Source organism: Thermobia domestica, chromosome 2, assembly GCF_964235325.1.
Source record: "Thermobia domestica chromosome 2, izTheDome1.hap1.1, whole genome shotgun sequence".
NCBI classification, from domain to species: Eukaryota; Metazoa; Arthropoda; class Insecta; order Zygentoma; family Lepismatidae; genus Thermobia; species Thermobia domestica.
In genome coordinates this window covers 369,469,953-369,488,824 of record NC_137455.1, presented here as the reverse complement: position 1 = coordinate 369,488,824, position 18,872 = coordinate 369,469,953, and the positions used below count along the sequence as shown (strand labels likewise).

At 37.2% G+C, this 18,872-nt stretch overlaps 1 protein-coding gene across 4 annotated transcripts in view; it reads left to right on the top strand.

Moving 5' to 3' along the window:
• Window positions 1–6,491: 6,491 nt before the first annotated feature.
• The window catches only part of LOC145678831 (chorion peroxidase-like), a 73,481-nt gene continuing 61,100 nt past the window's right edge, over window positions 6,492–18,872 (top strand). Inside the window, exon 1 of one of the 4 annotated variants that reach the window (XM_081749377.1) lies at window positions 6,492–6,627. In XM_081749377.1, the coding sequence (XP_081605503.1) occupies window positions 6,526–6,627 (102 nt within the window). In that variant the 5' untranslated portion in view covers window positions 6,492–6,525. Of the gene's footprint in view, window positions 6,628–15,799; window positions 15,969–18,872 lie in introns of those variants that run through there. The other 3 variants (XM_081749379.1, XM_081749380.1, XM_081749381.1) reach the window with 3 other exon arrangements.

Genomic DNA, 18,872 nt, shown 5'->3' with positions numbered 1-18,872 from the left:
ATATCTTTGCACAATTTCATTCATTTCGGTTCACTTCTTCTTGCCTTTCGGGCGTCAACTTTCAAAATTTTGGATGGGGGCTTTTGTCCCCTAAAACCATTTTTCCGCAGAAAATAAAAAAACAGGTATTCGTTTAGTTTTTGCGTATTGTCCATACACAAAGTGTCGTTGGAATTCTTCGTCATTTACACACATCAGACATATTGTTACTAGCACTTTTGATATTTCATGATCAAAGGTTTGGAGGGGTCTGTGCCCCACCTAACCGTTTCTCCAGGAAAATACAAAACACGTATTCCTTCATTTTACGTCTGCCATATCTGTGCACAATTTCGTTCACTTTGGTCCACTTTTTTTTTTTTTTTTTTTTTTGTCTTTCGGGCGTTAACTTTCAAAATTTTGGGTGAGGGCTTTTTCCCCCTAAAACCGTCTCTCCGCAGAAAATAAAAAAAAACATGTATTAGTTTATTTTATGTGTAGTATCTGCCTGTCAAATTTTATCAAAATCGGAGTGTTACACTTGGGTAGTGTTACTTGTAAGAATATACCGTAATGCCATTGATACCAGGTGGAATTAAAGAACACTTTTAAATGGGATTACAATTTCGTTTCCGTTCTGTTTATAACATTACTGTGTTAGAACGATACACTCATTGCCATTTGCTATTTTTGTGATGTGATATACGTAGCAGACACTTTTCCTTACATGTCTCTAGAAAATATTTTTTTGATTTCGTTTGTGTTAGAATGCAGTTTGACCGGTTCATAAATGAGAAGTAAGAAATGTTTAAGAGAAATACAGAACTGTTGCATTATTATTATTATTATTATTATTATTATTATTATTATTATTATTATTATTATTATTATTATTATTATTATTATTATTGATATTTTTGAAACATTAGAATTACGTGCTTACGAGCTTTCGCGTCGGGCCCCCTCCGAAAAGTAAAGCTGGATATGTGCCTGCACTGAATGATAGACGTATGAATCAAGGTATAGATGGGCGTGCTAGGCGATCGAGTCCGGAGCATCAAAAACAGACTAAGACCACAACTTGCAGTTTTTCTTGCCAATTGATGCTGCTTTTTACCTGCTATGATATGTCGGATAATAATGTGAAATAAACGAAGGTCAAGACCATGGCGTATTGGTGTTTCATGCACCTAGACCTGTAAAATATTTGTGCCGAAAACATCTCTCATCCACTAGCTAAATTTGTGGATATGATCGCACATCTTGCCTTATAAAGTATAGTCTTATTAAGAATATAATATATATAGCATGCTAAAAACCTAAAGACCAAATTCAATGATTTTCTATAGTTTTCTTTTTTAATAACGGGAAACTTGTTTATTTCATCATGATAAATCACGTTTGATACTAAGATGTCTGTTTCTGTCTATATATATTTTTCATACTTTATTGGAGATAATTTTTTTTGTTTTTTTTTTTTCAAGAAAAGAGGATGATAAAAGAAGCTATATAACAGCATAAACTGAAAGCAATGGCTATTACTAATAGTACACTAATTCTAAATAAATACGTCATCAGAGGAAACAAAAAGTTATTTCTTTATTGTATTGTTTCAGTTTTTATTAACATACAAATTATACACTTCTATAATATTTCGCAAAAAAAAAATTGAACATAATCGGATGAGATTCGATCTGGGGTCAAAACAGTATAAGAATTACTAGTCCGTCACTCCACCCACTTCACCACACAGACTTTCTTTTATTGCCTATGTTTTTCTTAAGAAATAAGTGCTCATGGCTATAGAGCATGTCACTTCCAAACTTAAGACAACAGTTTTTCTCTTTGTTTATATATTTCCGTACAACATCTTGGTTACAGAAGCTAATTTATATTTGGCAGACAATTTACAGCCTAGATTTAAGCCAATAAATGCAATACTTTACTCCACTTTCCTGTTCCTTGATTCAACTGTTCTGTTACCAATTCTGTAATTCCCTCTACAATCGTGCTGTGCTACTCCAAAAATTCCCTCGAAAACATTATTGCCAGTATACACAAAACCGAACATAATTTTGTTTTTTGCTTATATTTTTATTATTTTATTATATTTTTTGGAAATATCTCCTTAGATGGATTGCTTTCTATTATCTCCACATACTAATAACTGAATTTTACCCATAAACATAAGGAAAATGAAATAATTGAGAAAAATCGTGAGTTACAGTATACGCGCAATTTTTTTTTGCGCATGGGAGTACGTATTTTAGGAGTTGATATTACATAAAAATCCGGGCTCTACTGATAAAATATCTGTAATGTGAAATTTGTCAATTTGATACCAAATCACTTTATATGAGATTGTTATGTTCCGATGTAATGTAGAGATAGTTTCATTAGCGTACATAGAATTTTATTAAGGGGAGAGGGCTCAAACTCCCAAGTTCATATCGTTTCAAACTTTTGAATACTTATCGAAATAATGTAAATTATTGCTTTGTTTCATGGTGTCTTGTTCAAGACGGGGGGGGGAGTAAACACCGAGAACCCTTTTGAATGCCCACTAACCAGTTTTATATGATCAAACGACAGAACGTTTCTGTCCGTCTCTTCCTATAACACAGAATTCACAAAATCATTTTAAAATTGTATTCACTCTTTCTAGCTAATTGTTCACTGGGTCTCTGCTTTGATCCCAGCTCACATCAAGTTGCCATGTGGTAGGCAAACACCGTATACGTGACCTTTCTCGTGGTTCTCCCATTTTCTTCATTCCATCATTTTACATTCATAATTATCATCACTAACTCCTTTAGACTGCATTTCATTTCTTTTCCCTTAAGCGTATAAAACCCAGTTATTTGGTCGTATAACATAAAAGGAAAATATAACGTTATTTATAACAAGAGGTAATATTAAGAACCGTGTTAAAAGAAAAAATGGAAGTATATCAATTTGTGAAACACTTGTGGTATTAATGAAGTTTTGTCTTCGTTTGCTTGGAGCTTAAGCTTCTTTGTCAGCAACTAGGCTAATGGGACTTCTCTCGACCCAAAGGCGAGAACACTTCTACTTATTCAAAAGGGATAAAAAATAGAGATGTCTGGCAACCCTTACCTTTTACATCAGGTGTGTGTGTGAATCTTCGCGATAATGAGATCTGATAAAACAGGAATGCAAATACTGTGGCAAAATCGTTGCAATCAACACGAAAATCGAGTCGTGGCAAATGAAACCGTGACGAGCAACACGTCACTTTCGAAATACATGTGAAAATGTATTAGATTTACTTATTCACCCAGTACAGATTGTTTTAAATGAAGTTTTAATTGTATGAAGGTGTGTATAATTCGCGACTTTGCTTGTTTGTTAGTCTTTTGCCCTCACTTCCCTACGAAACACTTTTCAGGTCTTTCTGTTTGGTTAGTCAAAATAATTTCCAGATGCAGCTAATACTTTTTTTTTTATCTCTCAGCCAACGATAGGATTCATCATGCAAGCTCTTCTTCCCTGTAACACTTAAAGACCTGGGGGGTATTTAAATGTAGAAACGCTTGGATCCCGGCCATTTTAAATGTATTTTTAATTAGTCGATGGGAGAGACTTCAAAAATCCGGTGGATGAGGAAGGGTTTCATGCTGGAACTTATACAGAGTCTGAACCATCCTGTTAGTGGCATAAGATGAGTGTCCACTGTAGTGTAACATTTGAACAGAATGTTTGTTGATCATTACTGAAGGGTTGCAGACAAGTTTGCGGTGCATCTTATGGAGTTGAATATTGTACCGATCGGTAGTGAAAGTTTGCATCAACGGTAAAAGACATGATAAATCAGTTCGACTGTTATTATTAAGTAGGCCTATTCTGCTTTTGAAAAGTTTTTTTTTTGACATGGAAATGTTTCTTCCACGTTTCTCGATCTTCAGCTTCCTCTTTTAACTCCCAATACTTTCTTCTATTTTTCAAATCATCGATCAGTTGTGTTCTTCTTCTTCCTATCCCTCCCTTTCTTTCTATCTTTCCTTCTATGGCGGTATGAAAAGGCAATTTTTCTTAAGATGTATCCAATTCAATTGGTCTTCCTACGAAGGATGCTGGCTAAAAGCATCCTCTTCTCTCCTATCCCTTTTAAAACATCATCGTTTGTTACTTTCTCTGTCCATTTTATCTTCTCATCTTCTTTCAACACCACATTTCGAAGCTCTCTAAACATTTCTTCTCTAACTTCTGTAGTGACCAAGTCTCTGAGCCATACAGTCCAATTCTCCATATATAGCACTTGACCAACTTCTTCCTTAGCCTAATATTAAGCCTGCTATAGATATACCACATTGACTTGACAACTAGTCTTTCGTTCCAAGCGCTGCTATCGGCTGAAGGAATTCCACTCCCTTGCGCTAAGGCTTTCTCGCTTAGCAACAGCTAAACCCTTATTGGTTCAACGCGTGGGTGTGTGGATGAGTGAGCTTTAGCACATGTTTTTGCCACGGTTCAAGACATTTTGGCAGCACTATAGTGAAGAGTGATCTTTCCTTGTTGAATGCTTCTTTGGTTATGGTCATTCTTGACCTGATATCTTTGGTGCAGTAAGCGTCTTTCGCCTAAATACTCCCCTGATTCTTGAAATTATCTGCCTCTTCAAGTTCTCTTTATTCTACTCTAGACCATCATAACAGCAAAGTATGTTCTGTTGATGGGGGCGTAGTTTGAGGAAACCGCTCCGAACATTGATCCAACCACTATCTTGTTGTAGTAGCAGATTTATTTTTGATCAGCTGTCATAATCAGGTACCGGAAACTTATCCTGCCATTTCCTACACTGAAAGAACCAAGGGTCTTATAAAATAGAGGATCTGCCCTTACAACAAAATCTTGAAGCCATACGTCACAGTTTCGCCACCCCAACTCTGCCCACTCCGCCCAATAGGATCGCAATATTTTGAGTCAACAATCATGGCGGAAACGAAAGTAGCCAATCAGACAATGGCAGAAACGAGAGTAGCCAATCAAACGTGCCGATGCTCGGTTGTTTTTTGGCTTCAATAGGATGAAGATACGTATGGGTTGATCGTCTATTTATAACATCCTTGGAAAGAACTGGACATCTCCAGACGGCTATTCCCATTGGCTGATGTAAAGTCACGTGTCACGAATAAATCCACCTTTTTAACCTTATCGAAGGCGCGAAGCTGCCGATCGATGTTGATGTGTTATATCTAGCTCGCCTGTATTACAACAAGCTCTTTTTTTTTTTTTTTTTTCGAAGAACCACTTTTATGGTGTTCGTAAGGAGCTCATTAGAACATGCTTGGAAAAAATGACATTGTGCAAAAAATGATGAAAACCGAGTGGAAGCTTTCGAAATGTGGGTGTAGAGAAGAATTGATAGAATTTGCTGCGTCGCGCTGTAAATGGATCAGAGGGTATTAGAAATGTCGGGGAGAAAAGAACTTGTTGTGAGGAATTCAAGGTTTCGAAGGAATTCCAGACTAGAATCCACTACGTCTATGCAGTGTTGAACAAGTATTATTTTACACCTGAACAAACGATAAGTAATTGTAAAGTACCGGTACTTCCACTTATATTTTCAAAAAAAAAAAATTTACTTCAACATCCTTCAATTATGCCTTTCAGGATAAGGGAAACGATGATTAAAGTAACTGAATAATGATGTAAGTATTGGTGCAATGGGAATGTGGGAGGAAACGGGAGTAACCCGAGAAAACCCACGGACACGGTGTTGTCCATCACAAACTTATTTCGCTGGGATCGAACAAGGGACCCTACGCACCAGAGGTAAACGCTCTACCACTGATTTACAGTGTCCTACATTTTCAGAAAAAAATGACCGAACTATTTTTTTTAATAAGAACAGAAATAGTACAGATGAAGTGTAAGATCAAATGTTCATGCTAAATTAATCATTTCTCTGCTTAAACAAAAGTGTTGGGGCAGGGGACCCGGTGAATCCCTCCGTAGGTGCAGCCCTACCCGAAGTCACGGCATGGATTCATCGCTGCTTGATATTTGTATTAAAATATGACAGAAAAATTGACCCACTAATCAATTCAAAACATTTTTATTGCAGGGGTGCCCACAAGGGGGGGCTATGACGCAAACTGCGTCATTGAAATATTTGGGGGGGGTTAAAATCTATATAAATATGTTTGATGAGGGGGGGGTAAAATTAATTGAAAAGAAGATTTTTTCATGGAAGAACACCTACGGATAGACAATTGGGGGGGTGCGTCATAGACATAAGGGGGGGTGGGCACCACTGTTTATTGCAATATAAATTAGAAAGAGAACTTAACCTCCTGTGTCTATTTAGGAATAATAAAAAACTCTTTTTGCAACAAAACATTAACTAACACTTTTTCACTTTGCTCGCGAAAATTTTCTAAAAAAAGTTTGTGGCAGTATTATTCGGCTGATAGAAAAGACAAATATTTGTTTTCAATGTTTGTCATGTTTTCGTTTAACAAATTTCATTTTGCTTCTTGCGCCTCGACCAAATGGCAATCAAATCACGTGAATCTTGACGTTATGAGTAGAAACCTGCCCTCTTCTGTGCTGGACAAAGTTTACGTTCAGCGATCGCTAGTGCTTTTTTCTTCACTTCAGCTCAATCCATCAAAGGGGGCAAAGGTAAATACTTAAAGTTTTTCTTAAGTAGTATAGAAGTATTGAATGAAATTGTGTTTAGTTTTGTTCTAGAATAAATTTGAATAATATATAGCTACTATTACTTAAGATTTTGTGGTTTACTTTTCGTGCTTTTAACTACAGATTTAAATAAAACTACTTTTACTTAGGGACAATATTTTACTTATTGTAAGCTAAATGCCGTTACAGCTAACTTCAGTTTTGTTTTAATTTTCCTAATAAATCTCAATTGTAGACTGCATTTAAAATTTACCCGACTGATAATTCAAGTTGGTTAGTAGGTCATACTGTAACACAACATATTTAATGCTTTGTTATTGAATTGGGGTAAAATTCACAAAATACTTCGTTACCCATCGAGAAGTAGGTTCGCTTTGTAGAAGTAGCTTAAAGGTTCGGGAAGTTTTGGACTAATTATGTTCACATTAATAGTTGAATTGATTTTCAGTTTAACGTCCGTTTCAGCAGCGAGGTCATATGAAACGAGACTTACTAATTAACGGGGAATCCGAACCACAGGAGCTCCTGCCGGGAATCGAACCCGGGCATCCCGCGCCAACATTAGTGTAATCGGTATCTTCGTAGGGATCCCAACTGGAGCTGGCATTATAAAAGTTCAGCCCTTTTTTTAACTATAGGCCTAAATGATTAATAGTACTTTGCACATAAGTTATTTCGTGCTTAAAGTTAGTTACTGATATAAATTTATGAAGTTTTGAAGACTTTCATAAAGTTTTTTCCCTTTCGAAAATATGTAACCATGTACACGCAGCAAAAATTTCTTTAGTGCCTCATTTTTGGAGTAACTAAATTTTAACTTAGTAGTGTTTCGTAAAACTGTGGAAACGCTATTTTTGTAACTTGGAAGTATCTTGGTTTGAAATTTCCAGGATTGTAGTGTTTCCTTTTAATACTTCAGGAGCTGGGATCGAAATTTTATAACGAGCGTTCATCTCTGATACATGGTCTCCTTGGTTCGATCCCAGCTCGCGCAAAGTGAGCTTTGTGGTGGACCAACACCCTGTGCGTTGGTTTTGTCAGATTCCTAATAACTTCCAAGAGATTGAAATTATTCCGCTACAATTAATTGGCGGTTTGCTTTTATTTTTTATTTATTTATTTTATTTATTTATTTATTTATTTATTTTTTTATTTATTTTTTTTTTTTTTTTGCACGTCTTAAGAATTTTATAAATTGTAGTCTGGAGGCACGGGTATCAATGGTAGAATGTTAGCCTGGGCATCGAATTAGAGAATCCTCCACCCGATGGTGCGTAAGTTTGAGGTAGATAACATCGTACGATTGGACTTAGAAAGTTTCGTTTCGTCCAACTTTCTCATTCGAAAAATTCTTTCGTAATCATTAAAGTCTTTATGCCTGAAGAGAATAACCATGTGACGTAAAAGTAATTTCATTTTACTAGTTGTTTAGTCTTTCCCTAAACTTTCATGATTACAGTGCACTGGATACTTGGGTTCGATTCTTGGTGTTTTTTTTATATTATAGACTAAAATCTCATAATACTCAATGCTGAAAAGTAACCCTAAATGAATCTTCCCCCAAAGATTTAGTAGTTAACGGGCGAATTCACTAATAACGGTAATAAATCAGGTCTTTCTGGTTGAACACAAATGTCATTCACTTTCAGCCATCAACATTCCTTTACCCTAAAGGGCATACAGTGGGACAAAATTTTGTTACTAAATTCCAAACATCTTTACCCTTTCCCTCTTTGTCTTTCCACTATACATTGTTACGCCACTTAGATTGTTTTCCTGGGCGAAAGGCCAGAATTAGATTCCGTTGGGATTTGGATCTCGTAAAGCTGTAGTTTCAGGTTTTGTATAACATTCGGTACTGAATGAGAATCTAAATTCCAAATATTTTTTTCCTTTCCTTCAGTCTTCAATTGGACTAGTGGGCGTCTCTGACGGGGGGGACGCGTCCCTCCCAATATTTTGAGTGACATAATCTAAAATTCCGCTGAGATACTAGCAGTTAGATCATTTCCTTTGATGTCCCCCCCCAAATTTTACATGCCAGAGACGCCAATGATTTCATTGCTTTTATGTGGTGTCAATGAATATGCGTTGTATAGATAATATCTAGTAAGAATCGTTGAACTATTCTAACAAGCAGTTTGTGTTATGGAGTGAATCCAGTTTTCCTTAAACTGGATAGGTTGTATATCTTGAGTATTGTCCTCGTTTCCAGGCTGTTTTCGTAATGAACTAATGGTCATTTTTTTTTATTTAGGTTCAGAAGTATACATGTAAAATTGGTAATTGAAATGGAATTAATAATTGAGAAAACCACAGTATAAACATATAGCCCAGAAAACTAGTTTTGGAACTTTAAAAAAAAAAAAAAAATGTGCGTGGGTTTTCTCTGAAATCTTGTTTCCTCCCACTTCTTCATTCCACCATTTCATTTCTCCTTTAGCCTAGCCGGAATTACTCTCGGACGCAAACCTTTCACTTTATTTTTACTTCCAATGTTTAGGTTTAACACTAATTAGAAAATGAACATAGTAATGTTAATCTAACCTAAATGTTCCTAGCTTTGTTTACTTTGTGGTCCCTTTTGTAAAACCTGCGTACTTGGCCTTCCTCCCAATTCAAAATGTCAAATGTAGTCTGAATTTTGCTAAACCAAAATTGTAAATAGTAATTTCAAATGGTCCTACATGTATAATTTTCAATTAGTAGCTTGTGCCCCCCTTGCTCGGTCTTTATGCTCCCAGGTTGGGAACCTCTGATCTGAACGGTTTTAAATTCACACTTATGAAATCTTAATGTCATAAGCTTACGCTAACGGAGATGGATGATTAAGGCTAGTGAATGATGGAATAATTGGTGGAATGTGAATGTGGGAGGAAACGGGAGCGCCCTGAGAACTTACATTGTTGTCAACCTGAAATTAACTTGGCCGGGGATCGAACTCACTCGAGGTAACCGCCCTACTACTGAACCATCGTGTTCCCTGAAATTCATACTTAGTGTGGATCAGGCCGGTAGCCAGCCCAAAAATGTAGGGGCGATCCAACCATATTATAGTTCATCACTATTATAGTTCATTTGCAAGCCTTCCGTGAAAATTTGAGGGGCCCGGGCCCCCTAGATCCCCTGGATACGGGCCTGGTGTGGATGTGCATATGATTTTGCCTGCCAGTTGCGGCTTCATTATACTTGAACACTTAAAGTACTGATGCCCAAATGGCGTCCTGCGAATGATTTAAATTTTATTTGTTCCTTTAACTATCCGTAACTAATAGTTTAGACATCAAAGGACTGGTGTGTGGAGAGTCCCTGGCTGTCCCATCTCCTGTAAAAGTGAATTTTGTTGTGAATAAAAACTGTTCGTGGGTTTTCTTGGGGTTCTAAATTTTGTTTCAGCTTTCCTCTTTCCATAATTTATATTCCCTTAGCCTCGGAGAAGAAACTTGTCAACAAGCTGAAAAGTTGTAAATGATCGTAATATGAATGAATCAACACTTTAACCTTGTTACTAAGCTCATCGTGCAAAAGGGCGTTTGGACGAGTTGAATTTTTAGAAGAATAAACTTCTCCGTGGCTACTTAAAATGTTCGTTATGTAGGCAGTGCCACGTGAAACTAGAAGGAAGTTACCAAGAATAGGACTTACAGTAATATTGGGTCAAATTTTATTTTCATTGTTTTAATCTCCCTTCCCCAAAGTATCTCCCTTCTCCTTATTCCATTCAGACCCACGGGATTTATAAATTGGCTACACCACCTTGAACATTGTTCTGAAATTGACCGTATCGTAATTGAGAATTTTGAAGCTGTGCGATAGGACTTCATTGTCTTGTCAGAAATATATTGTAATTTTGGGAACGCTGCTACACGGTTGTGTGAAAGAAAAATGCTATTCGTGCATTTTTCAAAACAATTTCCTTGTATTAGTCGTATCAAAGAATGGGGAAATGGAAGCTCAGTAATAATGCTCAAATCGGGTGCAAGGGATCCTTAATTCGACCCAAGCTACGAGTTTTTTTTTTTTAATGTCCATGGGCTCTTTCGGAGATCGTACTAGAGATCGTGGATAAGTGGTTAGTATCACATTGGCGTGAGAGACCTGGACTAATTTCCGGTGGAAGCTTATGTAGTTCGAATCCCACGTTAATCTGTAGATTCAGGTCTCAAAGCTTGGTTCTGCTGAAAGGGACACTAAAACTAAACCTTCCACACTTATGCCACTATTAACTTATGCCACTATTAACTTATGCCACTATTAACTTATGCCACTATTAACTTATGCCACTATTAACTTATGCCACTATTAACTTATGCCACTATTAACTTATGCCACTATTAACTTATGCCACTATTAACTTATGCCACTATTAACTTATGCCACTATTAACTTATGCCACTATTAACTTATGCCACTATTAACTTATGCCACTATTAACTTATGCCACTATTAACTTATGCCACTATTAACTTATGCCACTATTAACTTATGCCACTATTAACTTATGCCACTATTAACTTATGCCACTATTAACTTATGCCACTATTAACTTATGCCACTATTAACTTATGCCACTATTAACTTATGCCACTATTAACTTATGCCACTATTAACTTATGCCACTATTAACTTATGCCACTATTAACTTATGCCACTATTAACTTATGCCACTATTAACTTATGCCACTATTAACTTATGCCACTATTAACTTATGCCACTATTAACTTATGCCACTATTAACTTATGCCACTATTAACTTATGCCACTATTAACTTATGCCACTATTAACTTATGCCACTATTAACTTATGCCACTATTAACTTATGCCACTATTAACTTATGCCACTATTAACTTATGCCACTATTAACTTATGCCACTATTAACTTATGCCACTTTCGGTTTTTCATTGGTAGAACACTTGCCTCGGCGTGAAATCTCTAGTTCGATTCCCGGCCAAGTAAATTTGTGGAGAACAGTGTCCATGGGTTTTCTCAGGGTACCAGTTTTCGCCTTATTTCATTACAGCATTTACTCCATTTTTCATTTGCCTTAATCATCCATCTCTTAACGTAAATACCTTAAACTGTAAGGTTTCATCTTTTTCGTTTACTTCACTAATCGTCTTTTCAGCCTACATGATAAATCTTTTTTTTTTTTGTATGAGAAAGTAATTAAAGTAAATTAAGTTTGCCATTGCGTTGAGTTCAGAGGATCATCGTAACCTATTAGGTCTTAAGATTTTCGAAAAACTTTAAGTGCACTTTACATTGGTTTTCATTATCTTTAGTTCCTCCTAATACCAATAAAGTAACTATTTGCTCGCGAAATTGTGCAGATGTAAACAGAAAAATCTGTATGAATTGATAATTCCAATTGATATGACCTAAGTTCCAGACCAATGCTTAGTACTTGACCGGTTAAATTTCAGCTCCTACAGTGTTCGAGTTTGTAATTGAAAGTATGAACACGGGATGCTGATTTTTTAATTCTGCAACGGTATTTTAATATTTCTGCTGTAAGTTGAGTGTCGGCGCAGATGCGGATATCAGAGTGCACCAGCACAACATAACTTTTTGTGGATATTTTTTCCCTTTTTGCGGATGGCTGATAGCACTATGGAAGCTCATAAAGCTATTTTTTTGAAAAATAGCATTAATACTGACTTGTACGTAGTGTTTAAGTAAAATTCCGATGTAACAATAGGGGGGACTGGCTCAGAAAGAGCGTTTACCTCTAGTGTGTCGGGTCCCTGGTTCGATCTCTGGATAAGCAAGTTTGTGGTGGACATAATGTCCGCGGTTTCCTCGGGGCACTTACTTCCATTCCCTCCTAGGTTAGCATTCCACCAATTTGTTTCATCGTTCACTTGCACCAATAATGTCTCCCTTAGCTTAAAGGGTATAATCGAAGGACATTAAAGTGAGAATTGAGGTTTTTTTTTCTTCAGGATTTTGAGGTGGCTCTTTCAGCGACCTCTTTATTTTGCCATCTTCGTGCACTGAACATGCCTTAGAAGTCTTGTTCTCATCAAAACTTCTCTCCCTTGGGAGAGCTGTTCTATGCTTTCTCTTCATAACTGCATCTAAATATTCTGTCCTTGGTCTTCCTCTTCCTGGTTTTCCTTTCTATCTGCACGTTGATCTAATCGGAGTGCCGAAGATGGCCAAGTATACTGTTCTTTTTTCCTACTACCATGATCTCTCGTCTTTCATTAGCTTCCTTTAGTAAGTCTTCATTCCTGTTCCTTTCGGTCCATGATATGCTCAGGATTACTTAAATAATTCTCAAGAAAGCTCTTCAAAATGAATTGTAGTGTTATAGTTGGGTAAATATGGTTAACTCTTGAACAGATTTGTGTGTGTGTGTGTGTAATAGCTATATTCTTGGCCAAGTTCGTTAATGGAGTAAATCTAACATTGACGGGTAAAGATGGATATCTATTCCTCGTAGTCGGCAACAAGTTCTTTAAGTTAGTTTGGAAATAAATGGAACAGTTTGTTTCAAGACTGGAACTTATAAGTAAATTATTTTTAATTTACTGAAAACTACTAGAATTGTCCTTCCATTCTGTAGTTACGAAACTAATTTCACCAAACTAAAGGAACTTTGACGCTGACTGTACATGGGATGCTGATCGCTTCAACTGCCGGCATAACTTGAATTTTTTTTTTTTTTTTTCATAAAAGTTAGTTGAGTAATACTGCCTTAGCAGTTTAGATTTTTCTTTGCTGGGGTCACGAAGCTTCACGTTGCCTATGGTATTGCGTTCATGTGGTGCTGGGATCTGTATCTTAATTCAAGGTCGTAAGTGTTTGGACAGTTTCCATAGATTTTCTCGGTTGTTTCCAAGATTGGATTTCACCAATCCTTAAGGAGCAGATTTTGAAGATTAAAACTGAAGGGGGGAGGGGAGCCTGAACCCAGACTGATAGATATATCATGAAGTTTATAGTAAAATTTAAACAATATAGATTATTTCACTCAAACTAATACTAGGACCCCAGCCCCGGGCAAGATTCGCCACTGCAAACCTTACATGATTAACTTTAATAGTATTCTTTAACGTAAAGAACATAAGCGTAAAACTAATTTTTGTTCTTTTGCTTTCTACGGTAGAAATTCTACCACGTCTGTTGCCCACGAGATGAGAAGTAAATGTTTAAATCTTAAGCTAAACTAAAATGTGACTGCTAGTCTAGTTTCAGAAACTAGTACAACGGCAACTAGGCAATTTCACTACTCTCGTGGGGAAAGCACGAATTCACCCAGCTCTTAATTCGAAACAGTTAGGGGGGGGGCATGGTGACTGTGGTACAGTCCGCATCATAAACCCTGGAACATGAGCATGTAAGTTTGTGAAACTACGAAGTCTTTTGTTCTAAAAATAAGTGTATAGGGGAGGACGCAGAGGCTTCTCCTGGAGTGATTCATGCCACTTAAACGTAATTTTGATTCTCTGCGCTGTTAGGCGTAGTTTCACAAACTTACATGCTCATGTTGCAGGTTGCTGCGAACTGTTGAGCGCTGACCTCTGGTACGTAGGATTCGATCCCCGACAAAGTAAGTTTGTGGTGAACATCGTGAAAATGTATTTTCTCGGTGTATTTTCTTTCCGCATTTTCATTTAAATTCTTCCATTACTCACTTACCTTAAGTCTTATGCCCTTACCTACTTAGCTTAAAGGGCATAACCATGGAACATTAGAGATTTAATTTTTCACACTGGTACAAGATTTATAGTACAAAAACTATATATTAATAGATTGTAATTACAGTGCAATGAAACAGCTTATCAACGTTTAGAAATGCAAGTTATTATACAATGTTCTGGTATTATAATTATGGTTTTAAATATAGATACTGAAATTTACTACATTGTAATTGTAGTTTCCTTCTGGACACAGTGCATTCTGAGTAATAGGTCTTCTAAATATACAAACAATGAAGGTCCTAAGCTCAATTCATGTATGTCTTAAATGGGTTAGGATTACGCAAAATAGGGAAACAATTTTTGCAGCGGGAATAGATCCTTGGCCAGTCCTTAACTTGGGACTGTTGCTCTCGCTCTAGTCCTGTTAAGATCCTGCATGCTTACAGGCAGTTGAATTTGGGGTTTTGCGCTTAGCTGACCAAAAAGGACAAATCATTTGTTCCTGCTTGCTACTAACTTCACTGTTACTTAATTTAATCGCAAAAATGTTTACACGCACCGTATTTCTAAATTGTCATCACTAGATAATTGATAGAGAAAAGCTACTAGATCAGTGTTGAATTCAAGCACCTTACGGTAGACTTCCCCGTGACATTACACTGCACCCCCTTTGAAATATAATTGAGCTTAGCGGCCATATAAAATTAATATTGGCACCACCTGAGGGTTTTCTGAAACTCAAATTTCCTCACGACGGCTATGGCAGTGTTCACTTCTGCTGGTCCTTGGTTCTCTCCCAGGCGTACGAGTTTGTGATAAAGATTGTGCATGGGTTTTAATCAGTATTCCTCCCTAATTCTCATTTTGCAAATTCTTTCAGGATCATTAACTTCCATTTAACATGAGTTTTCCCCCCCCCCTCAAGACCATAAGCATGAGGCAGGATATTTTAATTTCAAGATTTACCAAGGGGGGAAGTGATTAGTTTTTTTTTTGGGGGGGGGAGCGCCTTCATGGATAAGCGGTTAGCGTACGTGCCTTTGGCGTATGAGACCCGGGTTAGCTTCCTGGCGGAAGCTCTTGTGGTTCGGATTGTACAGCGGTGGACACTTCTAAATGGTACACCTTAGCCGTAAATCTCCATATGGCTGTACCATTTAGAAGTGTCCACCGCTGTACATTAATCAGTAAGTCCCGTCTCATAGCCTCGCTGTTGAAAGGAACGTTCAAATACTCATTTTACTTTCTTTTGAGCGGACTGAATTTACAGCCTTATACACACTTCCCAGAATAGTTTTCGCTTCACCTAAATCTTAATATTTGAGCTTAAGTCATACCCAATTGCAACCAAAAAGTTGTATTTTTGTTCGGTCTTTCCTTGAACTGTTACCAAATACGAAAGATTTTAGATATCGACAGGTCATTCACCACAAGTAGCGGTTTGCACACGATCACGTAGCCATCGGGGTTATTTTCAGCAAAGTTTCTTCCTACAGGGATGCTTTTAAAGAACAGTTTTAATTGTGACACCTTGTTAAAACTGGGAAGTGGAAAAAGTGTACAAAACTCTTGATTTCAATTCAGTGGATCTCGGTACGTGAAAATGCTTCAATGGCAGAAGAGCTATAGTTAGTGCAATTGGAGATCGTGAGTAAAAACTTCTAAACTTTTAGGTACAGTCAGCAACAAAAGTTTTTAACTTTCCAGATCCACAATTCTTATCTTAAAGATGTAACTTAATTGTGAAAGAAAATTTGATCCTCATTGGAGAACTGTATTCAATAGTCGTATTAATTTCCGAATTCAGTGTGTTTGAAACTTCTCCTTGGTATTGAAACTCAAAGGCTAATGTAAGGAGAAAAATTACATAAGATTTCGAGGCTTACCTTGAATTATTCCTTAAATTATTTTTCAATTTATAGGTTGAGAACTTTTCTGAAGTCTAATTTTTCCAGATGCAGGTGCGTAAGCATAGGGGTCCACCGGGTGCAGACCCCTCCCCGAAACCTTCCTAACTCAACATACATCTGTACACTTTCTCAGTGAAATTAGTTGAACAAGGAAACTATTAAAGTAGCATGACAATTTGGTCGTACATTTAATCTGTACTTTCTCCTATAAGGGGCGCGGTAGCTTAGCGGTAGAGCGTTCACCTCTGGTGCGTGGGGTCTCTGGTTCGATTCCCACTCACGGCAATTTAACTTTATGGTGGACAAAGAGTTGGTTTTCTCAGAGTTGTTTCCTTTCCTCCCACTTTGATTCCACCATTTCATTCATTTCTCATCAGTCTCCTTTAGCCTAGCCGACATAGCAGTGGGACGTAAAACTGAATTTAATTTTCTCTTATAAAAACAATTTAGTTATGTTTTTCTGAAAATATAGATTTACAATTACTTACCCGGTAGTGTTTTCTGGTGCAGAATAATACTATAGTTCAATATTGCTTACACGTAGTTTTTTGCATTGGACCCCACCCTCGAAAGCTCGGATCTCTTCCAACAGATTTGAATGTGCGCCTGTCGCGTGATTGTAAGTTTGTGGTCACAAAACACCAGACTCCTATCGCAATTAACGGGAGTTTTCACTTAGATTTGTGGTAAATTTTAATGAATTCGTCACTTTCGGCTTATGGATCATAGGAGCTTAGTACTCCTATTAATCACACGATAAATTTACTGAATCGAAAGATTGTTTGGGGAGGGAGGTCTGTTCAGTCTGATCGATCAGCGTAGTTCGGCTAAAGACAAAAGTTGTCAAGGACATTGCAACACACTTTATTATAAATATCATAGTGAAACCTATTAGTTTTTATAATGACTCTATATAGCACTGAACATTATTGCTACCGCTGAAAATGTTGACTGGTACAATCCGCGGCAAAAAACCTGCAACATGAGCATATAAGTTTATTGTGAAATGACGAAGTCTTTTGCTCCAAAATAAGTGTGCACGGGAGGAGGACAAGGTTTATCCTGGCGTGATTCGTTCCACTTAGACGTTATGTTCATTCCCTGTACTGTTAGACGTAGTATCACAATAAACTTACATCCTCATGTTGCAGGTTTTTTGCCGCGGATTGTACAGTCTGTCTCGATTTTAACTAATTATTGTTAAATTCTTTCATTTTTAAATTCTAAAATTTCGCTATAGACATCAGAGGAATGCGCGACACCAATGCCGCGACACATCGGTTGAGAACCCCTGCGCTAGATCATAGTGAATGAACTGTAAACTAACATTTCGGTGGGAGACACCACAGCGAAGTAGTGTTCAGATTAAAACTGTATTGGAAGTAGTAATATACAGGGTGTATCAAATCCGGGGCCATAGCCCAATTAAGTTACGGGTAAATGTACGAAAAATTGAAAGCTGTTGGGAATATGTAATTTTCAGTCTAAACCAGGTTTCCAATCGCACTAACAATTTTGGGTTTCGTACTGGTGAAACCAGTTATGTTAAATGACAGCTTTGTCAGTTAAGCAAGCGGTTCCCTTCAGCCCTAACCATAACAATAAAACATTAAGAAACTGAGGATTTTCCCTCACATAACAAGGGTTTCCTTCACTAGGTTACCCTCACATAACGTGCACGTGCCCAATGTGATTTTTCAGTTACCTTAGCTGGTTCAGTGCTTACCTTTGTTGCGAGGGGACCCTGATTCGATTCCCGCCCGAAGTTCGTGGTGGAAATCATATTCGTGGGTTTCCAGTTACTCCAGTTCTCCCACATTCTCATTCCACCAATATTTCCATAATTCACTTGCCTTAATCATGAGTTTCCCTTAACCTCACAAGAACAATTGTGGGACCGTTAATCTGAAATATTTCATTTTGAATTCCCTTAAGTTCCCTTCAGTTTGCTGAATAGGAAACGTAGCTTTTTCATTTAAGTTTTACCAGTGTGGAGTCCAAACTACTGATAAGATTGGTAAAGGTCCAAAATTTTAAATTAAACACCTGTTTGCAGAAACTTACATGTTTCGTATCCTTACCGAACGGAGCTGGCCTCCCCTATTTGATACATCTGGTATCTAAATTAGTGAATAGAAAAAAAAATAATAATCAGAACGTTGTGGGTAGAAAAGTAGCACTAGAAACTCAATGCAACGTTTTTTAAGTTACTGTTACTGCTATAAGAGTATATTGCTATGATTCTCTTTGACATCTTTGATTTTCTATCGAATCTACAATAGAGCCTACAAGTAGGCCCTCAATTTTGGTTGAGGGGGGGAAGGGGGCTCTGTGGTAGAGCGCTTACCTCGGTAGCGTGGGTCTCTGGTTCGATCCCGGCCAAGTTACTTTGTGGTGAGCGTATCGGTGGGTTTTTTCGAGTTTAGTTTCCTCCCACACCCTCATTCCACAAATTCTTACATCGTTCACTTGGCTTAATCACCCATCTCAGCTTCAAGGGCATAAACGTGGGAAGTTAAACTGAGATTTCATGTCACTTTCAATTTGGGTTCAACAAATCCAATATTCGGACTCTTGAGTCTATTCAATTTAGCACAAACTGCAGCACATTTACCATTTATCTGCGTAACTAGTTCGTATCTTACTGAATGTGATTAGGTGATTAGG